The 26,050-nt window shown below is 32.7% G+C and overlaps 1 protein-coding gene across 1 annotated transcript; it reads left to right on the top strand.

Moving 5' to 3' along the window:
* Window positions 1-8,951: 8,951 nt before the first annotated feature.
* Window positions 8,952-23,764, top strand: LOC131944243 (GTPase IMAP family member 7-like). The gene is made up of 3 exons (XM_059304782.1): window positions 8,952-9,046; window positions 17,212-17,284; window positions 22,517-23,764. The coding sequence occupies exons 2-3, from the start codon at window positions 17,216-17,218 to the stop codon at window positions 23,762-23,764; spliced, it is 1,317 nt and encodes a 438-aa protein (XP_059160765.1). The 5' UTR covers window positions 8,952-9,046; window positions 17,212-17,215.
* Window positions 23,765-26,050: the final 2,286 nt, after the last annotated feature.

Below are 26,050 nucleotides of genomic sequence, written 5' to 3'. Positions count from 1 at the left end.
CAAAATGTAATAATCGTCCAATTAACAGAATCCAGCAAAATGTTTTTTATCCAAACTTATATTTCTCTTCTCCAAACGAAAGGTTGCTTTGTTTGGGATGGTGAAGTTCAAGTAATGCCATAAAATTAATAAACTACCGCATACAATTTAGAAGAATAACCTCTTATTTAAATCATTACATGAAAAGTATAATGTTCATAATTATAATTTTTGTCAACTTGTATTGAGAGTAATGTTTTTGTTTGAAATAGTAAAAAAAATTTTTTTTTTAAATCTTTAGAAAGTTACTTCCCTTCTACATAGACGTTTAACGATTAACGAAGTCTTTGTTTTCTTTTCTCACAAAAATACGGAATCTAAAGAAATCTAAAGGCCCTATGGGCTTTTCCGACGGGTATACAGTTTTTCTGTTACCCTTCAGTGTCGGTCTACGACCGGTGGTGTGTAGACCTATGTAAATGCCTGGGGCCAACTGAAGAGGAAGATGACCTCCTTAATCTCTCTCTCTCTCTCTCTCTCTCTCTCTCTCTCTCTCTCTCTCTCTATATATATATATATATATATATATATATATATATATATATATATATATATATATATATATATACGTGTGTGTGTGAGAGAGAGTGTGTGTGTAAGTAACTGTAGAAAAAATCATTGTCGTAGTAGATATTTTTAAAGAAAAAAACCATAGTCGCTCAGGGTGCTAAGAATTTTTTATTGGGCTTCCTTAACGGCTTCAGTAGAACCCCCAGGGAAAGCGAAGAATAAGGCGCCCATAATCTCGTAGAAAAAAAGAATTGTGCACAAAGCGAACGCCAAGCAAAATGTGTGCAATGGTGCGGAATATTATTAGAACGTTTTTTGAGAAATCGGAAATAGCGTAAATTACTACTTCCGGTCACCGGAAATTAATCAAAATTTGAAGGTAGGCAGACAATTTGATTGTTTACTTACATGTAAAATGTCATTTATCTATCTGAAATTGTTTTCAAGATATAGGCTATTAAAAAATTGACAGTAGAAAAAGTTCCACTTTCGGTTATCGGAAATCGCTCAAAATTGGTACGGATCTACAAATTTCATAAAATACTTATATTCGAAATTTCATCAACCTAGCTATAACGGTACTCAATTTATCATGTTTAAAGACACACACACACAAATACACACAGACATGCGGGAAAGATATGCAAAAATCTCGATTTTTTTTTTTGCACGATTACAATACTTTCTCCATACTCTGTATACGCGAAAGTGAAAACATCCACATGAGCTGTAGACTTAAGATAGGCAAACCTTCCAACCTCTTGTATGTATTATTGCCCATATTTAAATATTCTAATATTTTTTATGTTTTTAAAAATCAATTTCTTTTCTCAATTGTTAAATTGAATTATACTAAAGAATGCCATACCTGAAAAAATTAACAATATAAATGCAGAAAAACACAAGAATAATACAATTACGATAAACCATTAAACATATAAAAACTAAATATTTTCGACCGCCTTGACAGACATTACTTTTTTCACAATATTAGGCAGCATGAGTGAGACGTTGAAAATTTTTTTTTTTAAATGTATAAATAGAAAATAAAAAAAAAAAAAAAAACGCCCGAAATAAGTTAGAGCAAAAATGTTGGGATTTGTTGTCTTATGATATACTTTGCGATGAAATATGTTAAATTACTAACTTAGGAAATGGTTTTAATAAATAATCTAATTAATTGAATATATTTAGTATTGTAGTCTACTAATACATATATACTTTTTAATACCCAAGCTCTGCCACGGTAAAACTTTTTTAAAATTTACCAACTTGGGAACAGAACAAAACTAAACACAAACACAAAAGAAAACAATAACACAAACACAAACGCAAAATACACAAACAAAAACACAAACGCAACACACAAACTCAAAAGAAAACATAAATGGAAACACAAACGCAAACAAAAACACAATGCAAACTAAAAAAAACCACAACCACAAAAAAATAACGCAAACGCAACATTAATTAAACACACAAAAAACACAAAACTAAACGGCAATAACCACAAAGTTAAGTGCAGACATAAACGCATAGTGCCCACAGCCTAGCCCGTAGCTAATCCTAACCCTAAACCGTAGCCCTCACAGGATAGCCCATAGCGCAAAGTGGAACCCTGCCGGGGCGTCTGCGGACGCGCCTGATTCAATTTTGCGAACGAATATTTTTCCTAGAGATCATTTGTCCTTACGATATTATGTCTGGGATATTTTGTCCGAGGTCATTCGTGCTGAGATCATTTAAACTACATATATATATATATATATATATATATATATATATATATATATATATATATATATATATATATATATATATATATATATATATATATATATATATATATATATATACATATATATATATATGTTACGGTCAAAGCCCGAAGTGCGGCCAAAACATGCATTGGCCGGCCAATGCGCGCACTGGCCGGGATTCCTGACCAATGTCCTATCTAGACTAAGTTGTGATCGCGTTTTCATTATTCTGGGTGCGGTTTCATTGTGAGTAAGGTATTATTTGGCTCTTGTTTGTATAGCATTCTATATGCAATGCGACATGGACCAAATGGGCCCTCAGACCATAAGACAGACCTAACAGATGGCTGCCAAAGAAAAAAATTCAAATCATTGTTAGTTTCAATATTTGGGCTACAACTGTGTGATAGCTTCCTCGATGATGACGAGGTGAGACAATCATCAAAGAAAAAAATCAAAGACAGTCGGCGTCGCCAACCACGTGCAACAAGAAGGAACGTTCAAAAGACTTTGCCGCTTTCGATACCACCCATTTAAGGAATCCAACAATCGCGATATGAATCCTTGTTTTGGTGCAAATCAAAAGTGGGAAAACACTTAGATTTTGCCGGGGGGGTGGGGGGGGGGGGGGGGGCTCTCGATAATTTAGTTACTGCGGGAGATCTTGAGAAAATTGAATAAGAAATGAAGGTTACCCTAAATGCAATGACATCCTCAGCTAACACATCTACTGCCGTGGCGGAACGTCCAGACCAGTTGCGTGACAGTAAAAAGGCCAACAGATTCTGTGTAGTATGTAAAAAATAATAAAGTGCAGCCCGTTCTTGTGGATCCTGTAGCAATGATGTTCATGCAATTTTCGGAATAGCTAATGAAGCAGACTAAAGGTACGGAGGGAACATTACTTGCAGATCTATACTAATAGTTTCGCTGTCTGTGTATCTGTGTATCTATCTGACAAGAAAGCTATAGAGAAAACACAAGAAAAATAAAAACTTTCATAGTAAATCGAAACGAAACATGACGTCACATGGAGCATATAGTAGGAAACAGTCTAAAGCCGGCGGAGTGCACACAATAATATGACTTCATTGATTCTCGAGTAAACATTGAATTAAAAAGCCAATTTTGTCTAATCTAAGTGGCTTGCGTGAAGAGTTTCTTTCATACAATTCTTCGGGTAGGGGCGAAGCCCCACCCTCGTGTAAGAGCATCTAAGCTGCCCCCCTCCCAACTCAAAAGAACTGTCGTCATCGATACACTATAACAAAATTACCGCCTAATTAAAGTGTCTAATCTAAAAAGTGGTTTGCTTGCAGCATTTCTTTCATGCGAAACCCATTTACCCCCCCCCCCCCCCCCAGTAGAACTTCTAATTATTAGCTTTCATTAAATATATAGGTAAAACAGCTTACTTTTAATCTTTTAATGCAAGTAATTTGCAATTAAATATAATAGGTCTACAAGTGTCAAAATTCATAAACATTTAATAAAAAACATATTTAAAAATCTCTCAATAGAGATCTATTACTTATATTTAGCCAAATCAGGCATTAGTTGAAAATTAATATTCAAACTAGGCTAATAAAACTAACTATCATCAATTCATACAGCTGCTATTCAACCAGAATACATATTAGGATAATTATATTGATTTGATTAGTCAGTTGATCCATCTATGACTATTAACACATTTTGGTCTACTAACAATGAACTATTCTCCATTATTTAATAAATAAATCAATCACTACATAATGCAAAGAGTAGACTAAATCATATATTACGATAATTTTTAAAGATAACTAAAATAAGACAGCCAGTTCTTAACATAATTCTTCTATTCAGTTATTACTACTATTATTATTAGAGGCTTAAAGTTATTAGACTACTAGATCTAGAAAAATCTAGATTAAACTTGAATTTCGGACATTATTTAATGTATTATTCTGTAATCTCAGGATAAATGGCCAGTTGAATGAGAAATAAAACCGTCGACAGGTTGATAGTGATGTCTATTTCTCTAAATTAAAACCAAAACCACCACCTCATCTTCAAATTTAACCGGAAACTAACGAAAAATGTAATCGAAAACAAATTTGTATCCAGGATCGGCATTTTAATAGAATTTAAGCTTGATCTACACGTAGTTAGTGCACATTGATACTAAATATAGTCGTTACCATATCTCTAAACCCTTGCACCCTGTCTAAAACATGACATAAGTTGAACTTAGAATTTCTTTCAGGCGCCTCTGAGGGGTGGCGACCCCTCCCCCCACCACCCACACTGAAGCACGTCCCCTTCAACGAAATAAATGAATGAAGACAATATCACGAGGGAATTTTGATGGTTTTCATAGAAAAAAAGATTCTAGTAAAATGAATATGCAAATATTTCAGATTTTAGCGTACTAAGTGTAGTGCAATATTTCGGACCTTGAAGAATTCAGACTAGTAGTCCTATCCAAAAGTTGTAGCGACAAAAGTTTTAATATGTTCTAAATATAAGCAGTGTAAACGTGTGTGCTTTAAATGCATACATTTAAAATAAACCGGGAGTGATTCCCCCTAAGCTTTCTCGAATATTCTAATATAAAACTAAGAGGGATGGCAACTCAGGACAATATTTGTAATCCATTTTTAATTACTTAAACTTTTTATAATAGAATAGAATCTCGTAAAAAAAAGAATTGCACACCAAGTGAACGCCTTATAAAATGTGCATAATAGTGCGGGATATTATTAGTACTTTATAAATTTACGTGCATTTTTTGAGAAATCGGAAATAGCGTAAATTAGTACTTCCTGTCAACGGAAATTACTCAAAATTTGACAGAAAGTAAAGAATTAGATCTTTTAATTACATGTGAAATTTCATTTATCTATCTGAAATAGAAAAAGTAGAAAAAGTACCACTTTCGGTTATCGGAAATCGCTCAAAAGTTGATCAGGATCTACGATTTTGATAAAATACTTATATATGAAATTTCATCAACCTAGCTGTAACGGTACTCAAGTTATCGTGTTTACATACACACACACACACATACAAAATTATGTTTTTCCGTATCAGTGAGGTGTAAAACGTCGAGATTTGTAAAAATCTCGATTTTTTTTGCACGATTACAAGACTTTCTCTATACTTCGTATATACGAGAAAGTAAAAAAAGCCTTAGCGTTTTTAAGAGTGAAGAAAAACTCAAACGGCGGATGTTTTTTTCTTGTTTCGATGACAAAAGATATAGATTTTAAACTCTGTTTTGCTATTTAGTAACTTAATAACAAACATGGCAAAAGTAATTAAAATGCATCAGGTGTAAAATTGAAACAAAAAAATGACTCATCTATATATATATATATATATATATATATATATATATATATATATATATATATATATATAAATATATATATATATATATATATATATATATATATATATATATATATATATATATATATATATATATATATATATATATATATATATATATATGTATGTATATATATATATATATATATATATATATATATATATATATATATATATATATATATATATATATATATATATAATTCTCTTCTTGGAGACGATAGAAAACACCAAGCTGTAAGCGCGCCCTACCACCCCCACCCCTACATGGTCTGGTGAACTGTGGTTTACGCTAAATGTTTACAATCGTAGAGCCGGGTTTAGTGACGGCTATAAGTAGCAGATAATTTAGTTTGAAACGATTTTCAACTTAGGGGAGGTAACTAAGAGGAGTTTGCTTTCAAGGGGGGGGGGGTGGTGCGGGGGTGGGCTGGTGGTGGGGTAGGGTTTGGGGGAAAGGAGGGGGGTATCGTCGTTAACGGCCATTTGATAGTGTTTTAAAGGAAATATTTTAAGTGGCAGCATTTTTACTGTCGAATTCACAAATTATGAATTACTGAAAAGTAGAATATAAAACAACTAAATAGCGGCGTATGATACGGCGTATTAATTGTGTTGGAGGAAATCATATTCAACATTACACTTTAGAACAAAGAAGATAATTTTCGACGATGAACCTTTATAAAACAATTCATACTTTTTGAAAAATCTTACAATCTTATGTTCGTGTAACCATATGTTCAATGCCTTTTGTATTTAAAAATATATTCATAAACCAATGGCTTCAGAATAGATTATATTGCACAACAGCGTAAAGAAATTGTGATTAAGAGCCACGCAATTTGGTTAATAGTTGAAATGTAAAAAAAGAAATAGATTATAAATAAAGCGGGAGTGATCTCCACTAAACTTTCTTGAATATTTTTATATAACACTATTGGGGATGGCAACTCGGGATATAGGCATAATTTTTAATCCATCTTAATCACTTCAACTTCTAAAAATAGAATAGAATCTCGTAGAAAAAAAGAATTACGAACCAAGTGAACGGCAAACAATATGTGTATAATTGTGCGGAATATTATTAGGACTTTATAAATTCATATTTCTTTTAGAGAAATCAGAAATAGCGTAAATTACTTCTTCTGGTAAACAGAAATTACTCAAAATTTAATAGAAGGCAGAAAATTAGAACTTATATGAGAAATTGCGTATCTCTATCTAAAACAGTACCCAAGTTATAGGCTTTTGAGAAATTAAAAGTAAACTAAGTTCCACTTCCGTTTATCGAAAATCGCTGAAAAAAAATTATACAGAACTACAAATGTGATATTGTACTTATTTGTTGCTAGGGAATTTTGAAACTTTTCATAGAAAAAAGGTTTAAGGTAAATAATATGCACACTTTGTAACTTTTGTATACTATAAAGGTTACAATGTTTTTAGACCATGTAAAATGTTTAATATGAGCTATTTAAAATCTCGACGTTTTACACCTCACTGATACGGAAAAACATAATTTTGCAATCTTGTCCGTATGTCTGTGTGTGTGTGTGTGTGTCTGTGTGTCTGTGTGTCTGTCTGTCTGTCTGTGTGTAAACACGCTAACTTGAGTACCGTTACAGCTAGGTTGATGAAATTTCAAATATAGGTATTTTATTAAAATCGTAGATCATGATCAACTTTTGAGCGATTTCCGATAACCAGAAGTGGTATTTTTTCTACTTTAAATTTTTCAAAAGCCTCTAACTTGAGTACTATTTTAGATAGATAAATGAAATTTCATATGTAAGTAAAAGATCTAATTCTCTACTTTCTGGCAAATTTTGAGTAATTTCCGTTGACAGGAAGTACTAATTTACGCTGTTTCCGATAATATGTTAGATGCTTTAAATGTATAACCACAATTTTATTTAAAGAAGAAAAATAAAAAGGAAAGGCGTATTCGAATGTAGAAAAACAGTTTTAATTATGCAACAGGAAAAGCGATTATAGTTGTGAAAAAGAACGCATAAAACAGTGACGTCACTATTGTTTATACATAAACTAATGAGGTCATCGCCATGTTTAGAATAAAAAGAAATGAATTATTTCATTCAAATTTGATTTAGATCTAGACAACGTACGCTATGAAATGTATACAATACAATTTTTCCGACCTAAACTTATAAAATTTATTTTATCTATTTGGATTCTAGATCTAGATTCTAGACTAGAGTCTAGATCTAAATGTACGTTAAATGAGTCTGATTTTAGCTAATTAGTTATTTTTGCTTTGTCATTAATATCGTTCAGCGTGTAGTAAAGCACATTACGTTTTGAGCAATAACTATTTCATAAATTATTTTTCTCAAACAAGTACATTTTAAAATATATAGGCCTATAATTCACGTGAAACCATTACCGATGGCTAGTTCTATTATAAAAAGTTTAAGTAATTAAAAATGGATTACAAATATTGTCTATGTCCTGAGTTGCCATCCCTCGTAGTTTTATATTAGAATATTCGAGAAAGTTTAGGGGAGATCACTCCCGGTTTATTTTACAGTTATTTTAAGAGATATATAGAGTACGACTACTTCAAATTTATTTTCTACTAAACAATCAATATACACGGTTCTTCTGATGTTCATGGCGTTTCTTGGCCGGGAAGCCTAGTTATAAATATAAGCTTGAATTGTATGTTGTATGTTGATGCAAAATAGACATATTATAACGATCCAAACCTTTAACGCCTAAATGTTAAGGTTTAAAGGCGGATAATAACACATAAACAAAGAACCGACAATGAACCGAGCATAAACAGAGCATGAATCAAGCATAAATTGAGCATATTATTGTACTTGAACCGAACGTGAACCAAACATGGCCCGAAAATGAACCGGAAATTAATCGAACATCAACAAATTTCAACCGAACATGAACCGAGCATTAATCAAACATGAACATGAACCGAGCATCAAACAAGTATCAATGGACCATGGGTGGAACTTGAAATGCACATGAACATAAACATAACAGGACATGAAAAAAATGAACACGAACGAAGCATGAACTGAACGTAAACCAAATATGAATCGAACATGCCTAGATCTACACCGGTGCCTGCGCCTTTGAAATTTCTTTGTTATATCTTGTATAGGTGCATATAAATACAGCTTTAGCCGCGTCAAATTAGTTATAATATAACGCCTATTTGTATCTAGAGCTAGACGCATGCGCATTGCGTTTAATATATTGGCGTCTCATTATATGCAACCATTTTGAGACCGCATTTTGTCCATACCTGAGGTTAATAACGGGTGGTATTTTATTCAGCTATAAACTCGCATATTGTTTGCACTTCATTGGAGAGTTCTTTGACGGTACGTACAAGTGGATTTTTGTATAACATGAAAGAGTTATATTAAAATAATGTTCTGTTTTTAACAGTTACATGGATTTTTCCTAATTTTGCCAATACGCTAGTGTTATATTTAACTTACGTAGCAAATGTAAAAACTAACAATTTATATTAATAAAATAATTTCATAAAAACCGTTTAATAACAAGCTTTTATGTAATAATGCACTAAAAAGTACACAAAAATGATACAGTACTATTTAAATAACTATAAAGAAAAGCGTGGGTCACTTTAGTATCTATTGGATACCTTTATTTATATTTTGGAAGAGATCCACGCTTTTCTTTATAGTTATTTAAATAGTAGTGTCTATTTTTTGTCTACTCTTTAATGCATTATTATATAAAAGCTTGTTAATAAAACGTTTTTCTGATTTTTTTTAGTGATTTACATGTTTTATTTACACTAGAGTTGCATGACTAAAAACCATTGCGCACCCATTGAACGTGATGTCGCGTGTCTAATAGCGCGGAATAGTTTGATGAGACAGCCTACTAATTTGGACATAACTTCAATTAATTCATAGAACATTAATCAGGCAACCAATTAAATCAAATTTAATGTCTTGTTGCATTGTCTTCATGTCTTGACCCATGTACCAACAACGAACCGTATCTGTCAGTAAGAAGTTTCTGCAATTTCGCTAGGGAATTTTTGATCTAGACAGACTGACAACATAGGAATCAAGTTGAATAAAAGCTTGTAAAAAAATACATAAAAAACGTTTTAATAACAAGCTTTTATGTTTAATGCACTTAAAAGTAGAAAATAAATTATACACTAATATTTAAATTACTATAAAGAAAAGCGTGGGCCACTTTAGCACCTATTGGATAATTTTACTAATGTTTAGGAAGAGACTTACGCTTTTCTTTTTTATTTAAATATTAGTGTATAATTTATTTTCTATTTTTTAGTGCTTTATTACACAAAAGCTTGTTATTAAAATGTTTTTTTCTTAATTTTTTTAGTACTTTACTTCTTTTGTTTACAATAGAGTTACAGGACTAAAAACCATTGAGCACCTATTGAACGTGACCACGCCCTATTGTACATGATGACGCGTGTCTAATAGCGCGAAATAGTTTGATGAGACAGCCTATTAACTTGGACACAATTTTAATAAATTCATAAAAAATTAATTAGGTATCCAATTAAGTCAACTTTAATGTCAAAATGCATTATCTTCATGTCTTGACTCACGTACAATCTACGAACCGTATATGTTAAGTAGAAATTCCTACGATTTCGCTCGGGCGTTTCGATCTATAAAGACAGACTGACGACAGACAGTGGAAGTGAGTTAAATGAATGCTTGTAAAAATAGTTATAATAAAAATTGAATAAATGCAAGTGTTAAAGTCATATAATAGGTTAGTAATGTCTAAGTAATAATACGAATAATTTTTTAATCTTTATAAAAATATGACATGCGATGAAATTATAGCTACATTTCTAATAATTTATGCTGCTTGGGTACCATCAACTACACTCTTTTTATATTTTTATGGTGAAAATAAGCCGTAGAAAAGCCATTTATATTTTTTATCGATTCAAATATTTTTGAAAACCGCCCTCAACCCATCCTTGAAGTCACCCTGAGTCAAAACAATTGTTTTTTATGACGACTTGTTCCAAACAGACAATGTGAAACACAAGCTACGTGCCAACCGTTATCTATGACAGTACATCTAATTGTAACATTATTTAATGCTCGGACCTTTGACCACATGTGCTTTGACCATAGGGGGTTTGACCACAGCGGGGCTTTGACCATAAGGGTTTTGACCATAGGGGGTTTGACCACAGGTGTTTTCTCAGCAGAGGGTCTTTGATCACAGGCGGTTTGTCAACGGGTGTATGATCACAAGCGCTGTATCCGGCTTTAATCATAGGTTTTTTGTCCACATAGTGTCTTTGAACTCAAGTGGTTTGTCCAATGCTCGCCATATATGGTAAGGATTTATTTTAATAGTTGCTAAATTATATTTTAAATTGCGATATGATGTAATAATATGTTAATTCATTATGTATAAATACAAGGCATCTAAACTACTCTATGTTAAAACCATGGAGAATCTGGGAATGTATAGCACGGGTCACGCGTTTCGCGGTGTACGAAGAATCGCACTTGTAAGTGCAAAGCTGCAATAATTGCACAAGACCGTGTGATTATAGGAGAGCAGGTTCCTCAACATTCACACGAAGGAAAAATTAGCTATGGTTTGGCAAAACGAGCTGTTGGAGAAATGAAAAGAAGACTTGAGGCTACTCTTGCTACTCTAGCAGCAACACAAAAGACAGTCGCTTCAACTCTCGCAGATTATGTTTTGCACGCTTTACCCAAGAAAACTTCTTTAACTATTACAGTTTATAATTTATATTTTAAAACCTATATATTATGGTTAGCCCTCCTCTGTGGCCGAAGCCCCGTTGTGGTAAAACCCCCATGGTCAAACCCCCTATGGTCAAAGCACATCTATGGTCAAAGCCCCGCTGTGTTCAAACCCCCAATGGTCAAACCCCCTATGGCCAAACTCCCTATGGTCAAGCCCTGTATGATCAAACCACCTATGATCAAAGCATCTGTGGTCAAAGCACATAGGACCCATTATTTACGGGGTAGTATTACCTAAACTATTGGAGAGAAACAAAATACTTCAGTAATAAAAATATTTGACATACGAATTTTTACAAAGCTACTTAGAATATGACATGTATAATACAGCATATAATTTGTAAAGTATACCGATAGGAAAATCGTTCTAAAAATAATTAACTAATATTTATTTAAAATTTCTTAATCTTTTGTAAGAAATTTGTTGAAAACTTACTTAAAATATTTTAATCTTGGTATAAAAAAATTCTGATGTTTGACCTACTACTGTAGCATTAATTTATGGAAAAACAAATATTGCGCCGACTAGCACACAGCTCCATGGTAATAAAGGTAAACAAACTCATTAAAATTAACAATAGTTCCCCACATTTTGTAGGAACAAAACTAAATGACATTTACACTGAATATATACAAATTTTAAAAAGCAATGAAAATCTACTATCCAAACAATCCCAATATATCTACAAGAAATTAGTACAAAATTAGCCCCCGCCCTATATAATAGAATAATATGGAGTATGACTTATGCTTTAACAAACCTCGATTTTAGCACATTTACACCCAAAGACAGAGAATTGTACACAGACTCATCTACAACGCAACACCACTGAGACACAAACACACAAGTAATACACTACCAGTGACACACAAACATATATCTCTTTGCTATCTGCGCTAACAAGACACACCGGAAGCAGAAAAACACATCTATCTAGACAGACCAACCATTCAGAGCATGAAGAAAACCTTAGAAACTATACTTACGACTAGAAATGAGTCTTCCAAAATTGACATAGCTATGACATAAAACAATATACCTAGACAGAAAGACAGGACGGTATTGAAATGCAAAGTAAGGACAGTAGCTTTATATAGACAAACTATCTGCTGTGGCAGAAATAGGGCAAAACATAACAAGACAGAATTTACTAGACAGACTTTGGGCCTGATATATAGAGGACGACTCGTCAAGGAAAACAACCGAACACACACGCTATAAACAGAACACCACAGTAGTTAGGTCACGCAACAACGCTCCAGGTTCCTGGCCCGCCGAACCCAACCAATCCCTACCGCTTCAAACATATGCCCCCATGACCCCACCCACCCCACCATTTGCGTCGAATCGGGTTTTTTTTTGTTGTTTTTTTTTTTCAGTAGAAGCAATATAAACAATATACACTATTGTTAGAAATGGAACATGTCTATAATATTTGTGTGGCGAATACTCACTATGTGAACCTTACATTTTTTAAACCTTAAAAACAGCCTCAGATTTCTAGATCACAAGCTTTGCAAATAGTATCGATGTAATATGGCCAATTTTTTTTTTACTCTAACTCAACACTTAATCTTTTGTAAATTTGAAATGTATGTAATGTCATAAAATTTTAGTCCAAAGGTAAAAATTATTATATATATATATATATATATATATATATATATATATATATATATATATATATATATATATATATATATATATATATATATATATATATATATGTATAAAATTACTACCTTTTGCAAAGTATTGTCTCGAAATACTATTTTATATTCTGATGATTATGTATTACCAAAAATAATAAATATAACGTTAATCATACAATTGATCAATGTACTAAAAGTACCCCTTATCTATCGAAATATATATATATATATATATATATATATATATATATATATATATATATATATATATATATATATATACTATTTGTCTGTGCCATCGTCTCGGTATTTGTGTGTGTGTTGTTTGTATGGTCGAATAATGGTCCTTGTTGTGTTTATGAAAGCTAGCGGTTTGACCTTTCGGGTCAAGGGTCAAAGCCACCCCGCGTCTACCTGCACAAGCTATGATAGTGGTCTGCCACGAAAGCCTTATTTTTGTAGGGCCGAGTGGAAGAAGCGGTTACACGTCTGACTTGATGCATGGAAGGCGAAGGCGATAGGTGCCGTGTGGAATGTTAGGTTCGAAACCCGTTGGTGTCTGACTGCTTGTCTTTACTTGGACTATTTTCTGTACCTTTGTCTACCCTTGGCGTTGAAATATCACTTTCTGTTAATATTGCTATTTCAGTGACAACGCCTGCTTCCACCCCCCTACACGTTTACAACCCTCCGGCCTAAGTATTATTAATATAGATTCTACCTATTCTCGGCTTTTGTATTCGGAAACGGTAATTTTGCACTGGTCTCTCTGAAAAAGTATCTGTAAAAGACAGTGACTTGTGTATTAATTAAGCAGCATGTACACGACATGCCCGGGTTTAGGAAATATATTACTCTGCCAATTAAATGTCCATATACAAATATGGACGCATAACCTTAAATCTAAATCTAACTCAAAACTTAACCCACACAGCACAACAAGCACAAGAAAAATAAAAACACAAACTCAAACGCAAACGTAACGCAAACAGAAACGCAAACAAAATGCAAACACAAACGCAAACCAAAAAAGAAACGCAAACACAAAAGCAAACGCAAACACAATAGCGAACGCAAACATAAAGGCAAACGCAAACAAACACGCAAAATAGGAACGTAACGCAAACATGATCGCAAACGCAAACATAAACGCAAACACAAACAGAAAAACAAACGGAAACACACATGCAAACAAAAAAGTACCTTTAAAGAAAGAAAATTTTATGTCAGTCAAATAAATAATTAGCGCAAAGGGATGTAATTTGTCCTCTTTTTAAAAACAAAATTGGAATTTTATTGAAAAGGGTAATATAATACACTTAATTTAAATTTAATATTTGCAAGTTTCGTCAATGAAAATGGTAAGATGTAAAATGAAAATTTTGTTTGAAAAAGATCAACATTGAGATTTTAATAAAAAATGAAAACTTTATGGGGATATGCTCCTTACAAAATCACAAATGCCTTGTTTTATCGTCATAATAAGTTTCTTGCACTTTTGGATAATTTGTCCATTTTAGTATTAAGAAAAAAAATAGACTAAATAACCAATGTAAAAAAAAGTGTGTTTAAAAAAAATCATTTTTTACCCAATTAAAGAAAAAATAATTATTTTTCTCAATCTATCGAAACGTTTTTCTTATCCGTTATCATATTGCATTAGGCATCATTGCAAAAGCTGCATTTCTCATGTTTTTGATAAGCGTATTTTCAATGATCTCGGAAAAACCCAAAGCTTACAATTTACTTAACAAATTACCCAGATATGGTATTTTTGTGACCTACTTTTCGTTCCTTTTTGTTGTTCTTCTCAGTTCGAACTTTTTAAACAATAAAAAGCCTATTACATTTTTATTTATTAAAATAATGCCAACCATATTTCTAGTAATTGTTCTTCATGGAAAAATAAAACCTTTGTCAAGAAGGAATTGTGTAGGCTTTCATTGAAAAAAAGTTCATGGTAAATAATATTCAAATTTTGAAATTTTTTAATACTAAAAACGTACTATTTTTCGGAACTTGTAAAATTCGGACCAGTAGCTCTTTCAAAAAGTTGTCGTGACAAAAGTTTTGATATATACTGAAATATAAGCCGAATAAATTTGATTGCTATAGATTTATAAATAAAAAACCGTTAGCTTTTTCAAAATTTCAAAAAAATCAAAATGGCGGATTTTTTTTTCGGATCTCCATGACAACCAAAATTGTTTTCTACTTCTTTTGTTTAATACTAACTTTCATGTTACTAACATGTTACAAATGCTTTAGTTCTCAAAATTGTAAAAAAAAGTAAGTAAATAAACCCTTAAAAAGATTACACATTTTTATAAAGTAGAGTTATTTATTATATGCATGTTTATCAGAGTTGCCGCAGTGTCCATTTCATCTTTATATATAAGAGATAGCATTCCGGCCAGGACCTGCTCTGGCCTCTTTGAAAAACAATATCTGTAAGGGATCGTGACTTTTGTGTTTATTAAGCAGCATATACTTGACATTACCTGGGTTAAGAAAATATATTATTTCTTGAATTGACCCTACCTACAACTACCACAAGCAAAAACACAAACACAAACCTATGACAAATACAACACAAACAATAACAGAAAATAATGCAAAAATAAACGCGAACAAAAACACAAATATGGCTCACGTTATAGTTGAGGCCGCAAAATCGCACCCTGCCGGGGCGCCGAAGGATCTACCTGATTCACTTAGTAAACGACTGTAATACCCAGTCTTATCTGTAGTTTATTGCACGCACTCAAATGAACTTAGTTTCCATAGCGCTCACGATAAGACACGGGGCTTCAAAAAAAAATTGCATTCTGCTAAGGCGCAGGCGGTCGCGCCTGATTCAATTTAGTGAACGACAATAATACCCTATCTTATTCGCAAAACGGAAAGATAGAAGAAAACTTATTTTATTTTCTAAAAAATTATTGATTAATACCAATAGGTAAATATTACATTCAGTGCATGAAATAAATAACAGGTAGTATTTAAAATACCCGTTTTTTTTACGGACCACATTGCACTTCATTAATCCCTGCTGATTATATAATTTTTTTTTTCCAACATCAAAACAAATTAACAAAATTATTTTTTTTTCCGACGTATTTTTATTTTTCATAAACTATATAGGAAAGTAATGGTACTAAGGAAAATGATAATGTTGGAAAATAAAACTTTTTTTTACAAAACCATAAAAAATTAATTTTTTTGGAAATCCAAATTGATTTTAGTACAAATGTAAACACTTTAAAATATTTTCTAATGGCGATAAAGTCGTGTTTTTACTATATACACATGCCCGCCACATACAGAGTTCATTTGATCTTTATAATATAATCGATTAAAATGCTGCTATACATACATCAGGTTTCACTTGTTGTTTCTTTAAAAAGATCGACACAGCGGCATTGACTAACAGTTACATTTTTATTATTACTTTAGGTCCTTAACTAGAGAATTTAAAAACATTTGATCTGATAGATTCATTCAAATGGGTTGATGTGACAATACGTCAAATTTTTCTCTTTTTTGTTATGGTAGAGTTTGTCAGATTATTGTGAGTTTGATACGAAGTTTTGATTGATGTAATGTAAGTGTTACTAAATATTAAAATGTGTTTAAAAATGTAATTAGTTTCAAAAATATACTTGGTTTGAGTTTAAAAAATTAAGAATGCAATTACCACAACTTTATTGGTGGTTTACTTGTCCATTCGGACGTTTGTCGAATTAGGGAAAATGCTTTTTTTTCTTGAAATCGGTCCTCGGAAAATGGCACTCGGGCAATTGTCTTTCGGGAGTTGGTCGTATACCCGTTCGGAATAGGTTAGGTATTATGCCTAGGTGTAGATATCGATATAGGTGTAAGTGTAGTTGTAGGTTAAAATATAGAAGTTTATGTTTATGTTTGTGGTTGCGGTTGCGGTTGAAGGTGTGGTGAGAGTTGGTTTATGTTTATGATAATTATGTTTTCTGAGATTGTGGTGAGGGTTAGAGTTATGTTTATTTTGTGTTTATGTTTTTGCTTATACACTTTAATTAGAAATTCAATATATTCCCAAGGTATATGATGATGAGTAAACTCCCAAGTCACATTCTTGATGTTCTAAACGCATTTAAGAGCATGTCTGATACGGTTAGTATTCTTTTTTAAATCTTTGTTTTTATAGCAGTAGATTTGGCTAAATGAAGATATAATTTAATTTTAAATAGTATTCTAGCAATTTTAATTTCTTCCGGTAGCTGTAGTAAAATTGCTCAATATGTATGCGCGTAGCTGGCGGAGATGGTATTGTAATATTCACCACGAGGTTTGTGCGGTTTTGAAACACATCATTTTATTGTTAAATGTTTTTGTTTTAGTTTTCCCTCATAGAAAATGCATTGTGGGAAATAAATACACACCAGATTGGTTCTAACTCATTATTTCTTAGTTAGACGTTAGCTTTAATGATCTGTTCATATATTAGTCAATTGAGGATCGGGCTCAGAACATTATAAAAATAAATCAATCTATTTAAAACACAAAACATTTAAGCTTAGGTGTGACTTCTTGTTATTAAAAGTGTTATGCATTTTTAAAAAAAGGTAGCGTCATCATTTATCTTATATCTAACGAAACGATATCTCTAACAAATATAGTGTAAATGGCCTTCACAAATTTGACCACAGTAAAGCTTCACGACAAGTATTTCCTCAACTTCCGACCAGCCTACTTTGTAAATTGTAAAGCCCCCAAGGCTTATTCATAATTAGTAATTTACATCTAGTTCTTTATTGCTCTTAATGCATTTCCATTTATACGTCCTGTCATAATAATCAGGGTCACAAATAATAGGGTCGAGATCTTACTAAATTAATACATGATAAATTATTTTCTCTTTTGATTCAATTCTACTTAAAGCACCTTCTGTAATATACTTTTTTTCTCTTTTCCTTTTAAAGTTTTGTTACTGTTCAATTACAGTACAGACTACACAAAAATCACAAATGCTGGTGTATTAGTTTATTTTTAAATTTTAAGTTTTATTTTTAAAAACTAGCACTAGCGTACCCATCCTCGCGCGTTTCCTCGAGGATAGAAGAAAAGTTTCATCCATGCGTTACCAATTCTATTTTCTTAAACGCGTGACCTTTTTTCTAAAACTGAGTTATTTAAATGTAAACAATGCCTGTGCTTGAATAATAAATATCGGGACACTGGTTTACCTACAATAATGCATGAAAACATTGAGTGTACGTTAATCATTCACCGAAGTAATTTGGTCGAACACTCTTCGGTGACCGCCCATGTGTCAGGAAAAAAAAACATTTGACTTGTCATAAACATCAATGTGACTGATGCAATTTGTTTAGGGTTACAAATGGTGTATTATTAGAAGCTCGATCTCAATTTCTGATTGGATCGCAAAATGACGAAACTGTTTGGATTTTTTTATGGAAAAATAAACAATCCATTTAATAATCTAACCTCGGTTAATTATTCTGATTATTAAAATGAAACGTATTACATGGCCCTCAGCGGCCCATGTGATACTTTGGTGGCCAAAATTAATATTTTTATTCGCAGCCAAATCGCACACCACCAGAACACCGTTGGACATATCTGATTGAATTAAGTGAACGACTATAACGCACCCTCTTATCCATTGTCTATCACCCTGTTTAGAACGAACGTAATCACCATAGCGCTAAAGGGAGAGAACAGGACGCTAAATAGCCTCTTGCCCGAGGAAAATATTCCCCCCCCCCCCAGCAATCTTATTGGGAGTATTCATCAACTCCTTTAAGTTTTTTTGGCACTTAGATAAACAGTATCGAACCGCGTCCGACTTTCATTTTTTTAAATATGTCGTATATAGTAAAGAATTTCAACCCACCCCCCCCCCCCCCCCGCCCCGGGTGCCACCCTTACGAAATTAAACATGATTTTTTAAGGAATTTCACCTGGAGTGTTCCAATTAGCTTCACAAAGTTTGATGAAGATAGGATGAACGGTGTCAAACCGCAATCGACATCCATTTTAGAAACTGTACATAGAGAAAAAAATCGCGTCCTGCCAGGGCGCCACCACTGCGAATTTGAATGTTTTTTCCCCGCGTAAACTTCCATAGTGATGTTTTAATCAACTCCCTAAACTTTCATAGCAATTGGATGAAAGGTATCAAACAAAATTCGACTTCTTTTTCAATACTAACCGTCGATACCAGTTACAAGTGAATTATAGACCTATTTATATACTATTAAAACTCAAGTTTGTTTACATGTTTGAATATTTTTTTTGTTTGCTTGTTTGTCCATTTGGTGACAGAAGAGAATCTGCACTATTTGTAGGGCAGTAAAATAGTATGTAGGTAGAGAATAATTTTTGTTTTCAGACTGACTGTTAATCACAAATTAATTTAAAGACGTTAATTAACTTATTGATACATTCATTGGTAGATTAACCACATTAATTATACAAGTTCAGAACAATGACTTTGAATAGTGACGACACATGATTTATTTACTTTTCACACCAACAATGGCGGCTTCAATCGAAGATTTTGTTGCCTCTATTCAGGTGTATAAACCATTATAGAGCTAATTTTCTGTCGTCTTTCGCTTTAATGATACGTCCGTTTGCTATTTTATACGGTTTCAATACTATTATCAATTTTTTTAACAGTTATTTTTTTATTTTAGTATACAATACATTTCTCTTGATCTAAAGATCAGCTGTCCAATGAAGAATTCTATATTCTATATTAAGATCTAGATCTAGATCTAGGTCACTAGACTTAATGTAAATTCAACATCTAGAATCTAGATCTAGAATCTATTTCATGCCTTAATTATTGTATATAAATCTTTGTTTAGCTTCAATGATCATCTAATTTAAGAATGCATGGGATTTATCTAAGTTCTAGATCTAGATCTAGAATTACGGCAAAAACTAGAATATAGATTCAACGTAAATTCTACATATACGAGAAAAATGGCCCGTTGAGGAAGGATACAACGGGCGCTAGGCTGATAGTGCTGTCTCTTTTCTCTAAACTAAAACCACCCCACCCCCCCACACCCACCCCCAACCCCCACCCCCAACCCCCCCCCCCCCAACGAAATATAATTATATACTCTTTCCAGTGTCCGCCCCCTCCCCGAAAATTCTACCCACGCCCCCGAAAATTCCAAGTACACCCACCCCTCTCCGGGGAGGAAAAGTCTGAAAGAAACACTGGTGTCGCGCTTAGCCACTACCCGAAGAATTGCATTAAAGAAATTTCAAGAAAACCACTTTTTAGATTAGACACATTAATTAGGCGTTAATTTTATTATAGAGTATCGATGAAGAAATTTCTTTGAGTTGGGGAGGGGGGGGGGGGGCTCGGACGTTCTTACGCGGGTAAGGGGGCTTCGCCCGAAGAATTGTATGAAAGAAACTCTTCACGCAAACCACTTAGATTAGACAAAATTTCCTTTTTATTCAATGTTTACTCGAGAATCAATGACGTCATATTACTGTGTGCACTCTCCGGCTTAAGATTATTTTCTACTCTATGCTAAATGTAACGACGTCATACTTCGTTTTTCGATATACTATGCATGTTTTTAATTTGCTTGTGTTTTCTCTAGAGCGTTCGTGTCAGATAGATACACAGATACATACACAGACAGCGAAACTATTATATAGAATAATCTATAACTAGAATCTATATACTAAAATATTTCGGGGCTGAATTATTTAATAAAAATCTTTGTTTGATTAGCTATGGAATTGGCTAATTTGTGATATAGACCCCTAGTTAAATTTAAAAGAATAGGACCTATTCGCGCATCTGGTTTCTTACTTTGCAGTAAATTATAGGACTAATTCTACATTGGTTAGTCAGTGCCCATAAAGCTTAGATGGTAGTGTATTTTCTACCATGCGGGTGGTATGGGATGGAGACACATCATTTCAAAGTTATTTTTTTTTTTATTTTTTTTTGTAAACGTGAATGATGGAAGTTGGCTATCGGGAACTAGCGGGATTCCGGCTAAAATTGTTTTTCTACACTCGAATTAGCCTTTATTCTTATTTTTCTTCTTTAAATAAAATTTTGTTTATACAATTAAAACATCTACCATATTATTTTCAACAAAATTCCTTATCAAGTTCTCCACATATCTTTGACGATACTAATATCACAGCAAGTGAAAATATTTTGCGGACAGAGAGAGGGAAAGAGAAATAATTGCGCACATTGATTTTTATATATGAGGATACCGTATATAGAGAAAAATCTTAACCTCCCGGGACGACGCCCTTGCGAAATTAAAAAAAGACTTTTTTCCAGAAACATCACGTGGAGTGTTCTAATCAACTTTTTTTACTTTCTCGTATATACGAGGTATAGAGAAAGTATTGTAATCGTGCAAAAAAAAATCGAGATTTTTGCAAAACTCGACGTTTTACACCTCACTGATACGGAAAAAATATAATTTTGCAATCTTGTCCGTATGTCTGTGTGTCTGTGTGTGTGTGTGTGTCCGTGTGTAAACACGATAACTTGAGTACCGTTACAGCTAGGTTGATGAAATTTCATATATAAGTATTATATCAAAATCGTAGATCCGTATCAACTTTTGAGCGATTTTCGACAACCGGAAGTGGTACTTTTTCTACTTTGAATTTTTCAAAAGCCTATAACTTGAGTACTATTTCAGATAGATAAATGAAATTTCACATGTAAGTAAATGATCTAATTCTCTACCTTCTGTTAAATTTTGAGTAATTTCCGTTGAGAGGAAGTAGTAATTTACGCTACTTCCGATTTCTCAAAAAACGAATGTAAATTTATTAAGTACTAATACTATTGCGCACTATTATACACACCTTTATTAGGCGTTCGCTTGGTGCGCAATTGTTTTTTACTGAGATTCTATTCTAATTTTAAAAGTTTCAGTATTTAAAATGGATTAAAAATCATAACTATATCCCCAGTTACCATCCCCTGTTGTTTTATATAAGAATATTCGAGAAAGTTTAGGGGAGATCACTACCGGTTTATTTATTTAACGTATACAGAGAAAAAACAAATCGCACCCTTCCGGATCTTCACCCCTGTGAACTTGATTTTTTTTTCCAGAGAAACCTCCCCAGGAGTGTTATCAACAATTTCCCAAAGTTTCACGGCGTTTGGATAAAAGGTGTAGTAATGCATAAAAGACACACACAGTCATATATTGCTTTACATATATATATATATATATATATATATATATATATATATATATATATATATATATATATATATATATATATATATATATATATATATATATATATATATATATATAAACACTTAAACGAACATGATTTAAATTTAACATTTATTTTCAGAGTTACATGTTCGGTCAAAAGCAATTGGACTTAATTTTAATTGGCAAAACAGGACTTGGAAAAAGCGCCACAGGTAATTCCATCTTACGGAAAGAAAATGTGTTTAAAAGCAATTACAGATCTACATCTGTGACAAAAAAGCCACAGTACGAATGGAGTAGTTTTGAAAATTATAAAATACAAGTCGTCGACGCACCAGGAGTAATTGATACAGATTCAAAGAAAGATGAGGACATTAAACTAATCACAGGAGCCATGGAGGAGGCTGTGGAAGTTAATCCGGACGGTTACCACGCTTTTTTAGTTGTTGTACAATTTGCACAACGATTTACTACAGATGAACAAAAAGCTATTCAAATACTAAAAGGTATACTAGGAGGAGATTTTCTTAAAAATTACGGCATTATCATCTTGACCAATGGGGATGGTTTCAAACGAGAAGAAAAAAAAGGTTTGACAATGGAAAAATATTGCAATAAAGAGAAAGGTCCTTTCAAAGACCTTTTAAATGAGTGTAGCAACAGAATTGTTTTGTTCGACAACGTTACGGAAGATACCGCAGAACAGAACAAGCAAGTTAAAAATCTAATTGAAATGGTGGAGCGTCTCCCTAATGGCGGAGCTAGATACTCAAATGAACTTTTTGAAAAGGCTGCACTTAAACGTAAGCACATGTATATTACCTCAAAACTACCCAAGATCCGAAAAGACACATTGGAAGCTCAAAGTTTATTTTTGGATGAAATAAAAAAATGCGATTTTGAGCGAGACGTAAGTAAGAAAATAGATGCATTGGTACGTCTTTTGCCACAAATTGATGCTATTATCAAAGACTTAACAGAAAAAGATCAGGGCACTGGAGCACTGAAGGAATTGTTAGATAACGTGAAGCAGACCAGAACTGACGCGACGAATAAAATAAACCACGCTACTCAAATAATTGAAGATGATAAAAAAATGAAAGCTCTGGAGGAGAAGATAAGAAATAAGGCAAATGAGTTGATTTTAAAGAAAACAAAGGAACTCGAGGATCACAAATTAGCAGCAGAAAAAAGAATGCAGAATGAATTGAAAGAGTTTCAGCTTAAATTGGAGAATATGGTTAAGGAGGAAGCGGAAAGAAAAAGAAAGAAAGAACTCGAGAAAGAACAAAAAAAAGCTGAAATGATGCGAATGCAGGAAAAATTGAATAAACCTATGCTAGATCACCAGATGGAAAAGGGTGAGAAAAGTTGCACAATCATGTAAAGAAAACTTTAAATAAAAAAATTACACATGTGTTTCAAACAACATGTAAAAAAAATTCTTTATGGTGATATATTCAATTTATTTCAATTTTTTTTTTTACAATTTAAGATCTTAAGCCATTTGTATACTTTATTCTTGTTCAGCATATAAAAGTTAATATTAAACAGCAAAAAAAACAATTGATAAAAAACTTTTTAATTACAAGCTATTATATAATAATGCTGTAAAAAATAGAAAATAAATTATTTTTGTTAAATATATAATAATTCGATACTCTTTAAATAACTATAAAGAAAAGCATGAAGAGACCCACGTTTTCTTTATAGTTATTTAAAGCGTAGGATGCTACACATTTAACGAAAATCTTTTTTTTTACCTTTAAGTGCATTATTACATAAAAACTTGTTATTAAAACGTTTTGAAGCTACTTTTTTCAGTACTTTAATATTTCTCAAAATTAAATAGCGTTGCATGACTAAAAACTGTTGTACAGCTAAGGGGGTCATCCATAAATGACGTCACGCTTTTATGACGATTTTACCTCACCCTCTCCTCCGTCATACATCGTCACAAAAAGCCAGACCCCCCCCCCCCCAAAAAAAAATGGCGTCACACCTTAGCCTACAACACCCTCCAAATTTGCAGTTGAATTTTTCTTAAAACATCGATATTTTTCCAAAATCTTGTCTGAACTCGATTAACATAGATTATTTTAATCATTTCCTATTATAATTTATTAAAAAAGTTGTCTAAAACGTGAAATAACGGCTAAATTCGTTTTCTAACATTACATTTTGTTAAGGGAAAAATGTAACGTCCCACCCAGTGGCGTAGCGAAGTTGGGTGTCACGCGGTGCGGCACTTAACGATGTCACCCCCCAGAGACGTAGCGACCCTTCCCGGGGACAAAGTTTCAATTTTCGATTTGCACACACCTCTCAAACTTTCGATTTGCCCCCCCCCCCCCTCCCTCAAACTTTCGATTTGCATCCCCCCGCACAAAACTTTCGATTTGCACCTCTAAAAAGACTATTTAACACTCGAATTAATCACTTAAGTGAAATTATAATTTTTCTCTATATATTTTGCTATTTTTTGCCTTGGTGTCACCCCATTAAATGGTGTCACCCCGTGCGGTCCGCACCCCCCTCCCTTGCTACGCCACTGGTACCACCATCTGAACCCCTCCCCCTTATTACACACCGTCATAAAGTTACGGACCCCCCCCCCCCCCCCCCTCAACCTACGAGTGTAACTTCATTTATAGACGACCCTGAAAACGCGCGTATAATATTGCGGAATAGTTGGATAAGGCAGCGTACTTATTAAGCCTAAATTTAAATTAATTCATAAAAAAAAATAATTAGACATCCAATTAAGTCATATCTAATGTCATAGTTCATTGTCTTCATGTCTTTACCCATGTACCAACTTTGAATCTGTCTGTTAGAAGTGCCCGCAATTTCTCTCGGGTGCTTTATCTAGGCAGACTGAAGACAGACAGAGATAGCAAGTTAAATAAGTTATTATGTCAGCTCCCCCCCCCCCCTCGCAAAAAAAACTATATGTAAGCCTATATTTATGTATATTTATACACACACACACACACACACACACACACACACACACACACACACACACATATATATATATATATATATATATATATATATATATATATATATATATATATATATATATATATATATGCCAACTATATGTAAGCCTATATATATATGTATAATATATTTATATATATATATATATATATATATATATATATATATATATATAATATATATATATATATATATATATATATATGCCACATACATTTGTAAGTCATTCTATACGCATGTATATTTCAATTTTTAAAATATGTTTTTTCTGGGTTTATTTTTTTTTTTTTTGAAAGCTACGTAGTTTGTTCTGAAGTTAGTCCTCTTTTTTTTCATGTATAGGATAGTTAGTAACATAGCGATCCAATGCTTTTTTGCAACGTTTTAGTCCACTCGAAGCTCATTACCTCAATATGTAATGATCAAAATGATTAAAGGCGTAAATTAATTGTTTTAAACTTTCAGCTAACAAAAAGAGTCAATGTGACACGACTATTTATCTGTTGCTCGCTTTTAATTTCTTATGATGTTCATTGCTAATTTTTGTTTCTCAAGTTATTTTAACTTAATTTACGTACAATGTATTAAAACATTTTTAAAATTGTGTTATTTTGTAATACGCACTTACAAATAGTAGTTAAAAAACTAAATGTTTTCGTTTAACTTA

This window comes from Physella acuta, unplaced genomic scaffold (genome assembly GCF_028476545.2).
Source record: "Physella acuta isolate Inbredline_101_S28 unplaced genomic scaffold, ASM2847654v3 ptg000486l, whole genome shotgun sequence".
In the NCBI taxonomy this organism is placed as follows: Eukaryota; Metazoa; Mollusca; class Gastropoda; family Physidae; genus Physella; species Physella acuta.
Note: the sequence above shows the minus strand (reverse complement) of the source record. Positions and strands in the feature narration are given on the sequence as shown.

Coding starts and splice junctions, on each gene's coding strand:
- LOC131944243 (XM_059304782.1), top strand. CDS start 17,216: ATGATGATGAGTAAACTCCCAAGTCACATTCTTGATGTTCTAAACGCA. Junction 17,285..22,516: donor TTAAGAGCATGTCTGATACG/GTTAGTATTCTT, acceptor ATTTATTTTCAG/AGTTACATGTTCGGTCAAAA.